The sequence below is a fragment of the Triticum urartu genome, chromosome 5, assembly GCF_003073215.2.
Source record: "Triticum urartu cultivar G1812 chromosome 5, Tu2.1, whole genome shotgun sequence".
Classification (NCBI taxonomy): domain Eukaryota; kingdom Viridiplantae; phylum Streptophyta; class Magnoliopsida; order Poales; family Poaceae; genus Triticum; species Triticum urartu.
In genome coordinates, this window is record NC_053026.1 from 18,449,027 (window position 1) to 18,452,851 (window position 3,825).

Sequence of the window (3,825 nt, forward strand, 5' to 3'; positions counted from 1 at the left end):
CGGCAGATTACTGCATAAGGTTACTCATGGGATTCTGTAGCAGTTTATTATGAGTATATTGTTTGAGCTCATTTATCGTACCTCGAAAGTAAGATAGACCCATCTATTTGCCTGATAGCTAAGAAGTCATGGAATATGCAAGGGGTAATCTGGACTATTTTGACATGAAGAAAAAGAGCCGGAAATTTTATAATCCTGAGCAGATGCCATTGCCGTAATTCACCAAATTTATAATTCTGCAAGGGCTAAATACATGACACTGTACAAAGAACCAGTGTTTCTCTGCCATTTGCAGTCCCTCCCATGCAATGCACACACAGTAGCCAATAATGTGGGCAAATTTAGGGGCCACAGTAAATGTATGAAAGAAATAACCATAATGACAGACCATTAATAATTAACATATAACAACAGCATTTGATGTGTAAATGTATGAAATAAATAACCATAATGCCAAATATTCCACCAGGCACAACTACAACGTCTCCAAGAGTACAGCATGTTGACGAATCACGTTCACAGTTGTAATGCAATATCCAACATCTTCACCATTTTTCCGTTGCAGAAACCACTCATTTTTCAACTTTCGGTTTCGGAGAATCTGAATCCTAAGTAAATATTTCTTCTACCTAGAGAGAAAAAAGAGTACGTCTTGTCTCATCTTGAGACTAAATCATCACACCATGCATCTCCAGTTCTCCGCTGCAGCAGTTTTATAAGGGTTCAAGTCAGCCAAAAAAAGTAAGCTCCCCTGAAAATAAAGCATGAGAAGAAATCTAACTTTTTATTTGTTTGCCAGAAATTAAAAGTCCTATCCTGGTGTCATACCTTGTTCTATGTATGTGCAGTTGCTACATGTCCTAGCTCTCCCGGATTCAGGCAGAGCATACTACACTAGATCCTCGCTACAAAAGGCCACGCGACAAAAAAAGGTTAATCCATGTCATGATTCAGGCAACAAAGATATCAAGAGACATAGATGCACAACAAAGGAGGAAGAAATTATATCTTGCACACTCACCTGGCAAGCCTTGACGTCCTGACATCCACACAGGAGCATGCCGTTGAGCAGATCGGTGGCTTGGAACGCACCCCCTCCCTCGCTTCTCTGAATTTAGTTCATTTCAGAAACATGCACAAACATCAATGATTTTGTGTAACAACATAGCCTTGTTGCACTCAACCGGAACTGGATATACTGGATAGTAAATATACACTCCACTTCCACTGCATCGAGATTTAATAGGTTTTAGAAGTGTTTAGATTATTTGAGATTAATATCTGCAGTTGTCATCTTGTGAAACATACAAGTACTTGACCCTCAAGTTTTATGTATATACATATAAATATATATTGATTCCTGTGTTCAGTACCTTGTAGTAATCAACTGCGATGAAATTAGCCCATCGGTTTCCAGCTGAGCCGTAGCATGTGTTAGACATCCCAGTGAGGCCCCTGGAGTGCTGCAAACACGCAGTCGGCTTCATTGGGACAGATGGGAAGTAGTTCATGAGGACCAGTGACTTGGTCTTGTCGTTGAGCGGCGCGGACTCCGCACGGTTTGAGCATTTGCCAGCATCCATTCCATCGTCGCCATCTTCAACACAGTGAAATCAATCAGTTTCATAGCAACAATAGTTACGATAATTAGGAACTGCAGCAGAATGTTTCGTATGGAGGAAGTAGTGTCTCACAATTGTTCTCAACCATGAAATTCCACTGGTATGCGATTCCTTCTGTGACTTGCTTCGATCTGGCAGAGGTGAACACAAGGAGGCGCTGGTTGCTTTTGACCATATCGCTGACAAGAGGCCACTGCTGACCATTCTTTGGCATTTTCAACACCGGAAACCAGTACTTTTGCAGACCAGAGGCCTTGAACACGTTTGTCAGGCCATTTGGCGCATGAACATAGTCTTCCAGGATTAACGTAACAATTTCAGATGGATTGGCAGAAAGAAAGGCCTCAATTTCCTTGAACGTGTCCAATGCCGGTTCCTACAATCAAGTAATAATATTTATAGACTGTATTCTGAAAGTCTATGTGGATATGAGGGAGGAAGGCATATTCAGTATGTACTCACAAATGCAGTAAAATCGTTGCATTTGCCTCCACTGGAATGGCACAACCATACACCTCCTTTGAAGTCATATGTATCGAGCATTAGCGCGCGAACACCATTCTGTACAGCAATGCAATTGCGATGAGAAGTGATGTTCATAAGATAAGACATGTAGAACAACAGAAGAGTCTTATCAGATGACACAGAAGCTACATTTAACTGATCGGTGACTGTATCCTCCTGGTTGTCGAAGGTGATGCGTGGAATTCCGGTGTGCGACGGTTCCCCAACAATCGCGAATGAATTGTGCGTCGTGAGGTAGGCGTACTTATTGAATGGCAACGAGTTATTCTGAAGACCAAACCAGAAGCAAAACAAATTCACAATGAAACATTAGGGCCATGTAAAAAAACTGTTTTCATTATGATTTTCTTGGCTACTGAGTCCAAACAAGTCCTATACTCCTAATTGGGTATGAACATCACTTATCGGGTTTTTTGTTGGCGGGTGATCAAACTTATTGGATTTTGGGAGAAAATTAGGCCATAACGCCCTGCCATATCTTACTGAAATCTCTATGCATGTAGAGAATGTGACCCCAATATACAAGCAACATTACATAGACATGATTATGGAAATATCCTAATAAAATCCAAATCCATCGTTTTTTCGGCACGGACTGACCAAGAGAAGCGATACAATCTGCCCATGACATAAACCGCATTCTGTTTGTTTCAGAAACAGATCTGGCCAACCAAGAATTTGTGGAAAGAGGAATAAAGGAACTCAAAATCATCAACAAACATAATCACCTGCTCTTATTCCTTCTCTGACACAGGAAAAAAAGAGAGAAGAATCAAACAACTGGAAGAATTAAGCGGACTCTTACAACGAGTTGGAAGGGGTTGGTGGCGGTGGAGCGGGCGCAGTGGGAGCCGGCGAGCTTCGGCTCGCAGTCGAAGCACCACTGCCCGGCACCGCAGCCAGCACTCGTCGAACACTGGTCGCCTACCTGAATTCAGATGCAACCCAAAGCTCAATTTTAGCAGGGAATCATTACGGGCGAATCTGATCACAGTTGTTGCTGGAATCTTACACTGGCAGCTGCAGCTCCCAAGAGGCCAGCCATGACTAGAACCACTGCTGCTGCTGCTACTGCTGCCCCCATCTGAAAGGTATAGAGAAAGAGGAGAAGATGAACAGAAAAGGATAACGCCGACCAACCGAACAATCAATTATTGGCAAGAGAGATAGAGATATAGAGCTGGAGTTGTTGGGGGGTGGTTGCAGGCTTGTAGTGCATTAATTGTCATACTATACTTACATATACTAGATCTAGTTGACCTTGTCCCATATTATTAGTATGCAAAAAAAAGCAACATTAATTAGTCCTTAATTAATTGTGTAGCAGCAACATACTAACATGGCACATTTTGTTTGTTCTTTTGGTGGCCTAATATGTGCACTACCTACCTACCATCCTTAACACAGGATAGCGATTACCAGCCACGCTTTTGTTCACTAGTGAGATGTGAGATGTGGTCACTAGCTAAAGATGCGAAAACGACGGCCACGGATGTGATCACTAGGTACAGGTGCAATTTCTATAACAAAAATATGTCTACATACATCTATTTCTCCGACGAGTATTTCCGGACATAGTATAAATTCTACTATTCGCCTATGAATAATTGAAGATACAGTTCCTTGAGGATGAAGCTCAAAATCTCATAAACCAATCCCATCCAAGCGCACCTGTACC

The 3,825-nt window shown here is 42.0% G+C and overlaps 1 protein-coding gene across 1 annotated transcript; it reads right to left on the reverse strand.

Moving 5' to 3' along the window:
- Positions 1-371: 371 nt before the first annotated feature.
- Positions 372-3,432, reverse strand: LOC125507083 (PI-PLC X domain-containing protein At5g67130-like). Its single transcript, XM_048671777.1, has 10 exons — positions 3,388-3,432; positions 3,160-3,231; positions 2,953-3,075; positions 2,277-2,414; positions 2,085-2,183; positions 1,695-1,998; positions 1,374-1,597; positions 1,022-1,108; positions 829-905; positions 372-702 (listed from the first exon to the last, which is right to left on the reverse strand). Exons 1-9 carry the CDS (start codon positions 3,415-3,417, stop codon positions 876-878), a joined length of 1,107 nt encoding a protein of 368 aa, XP_048527734.1. The 5' UTR covers positions 3,418-3,432; the 3' UTR covers positions 372-702; positions 829-875.
- Positions 3,433-3,825: the final 393 nt, after the last annotated feature.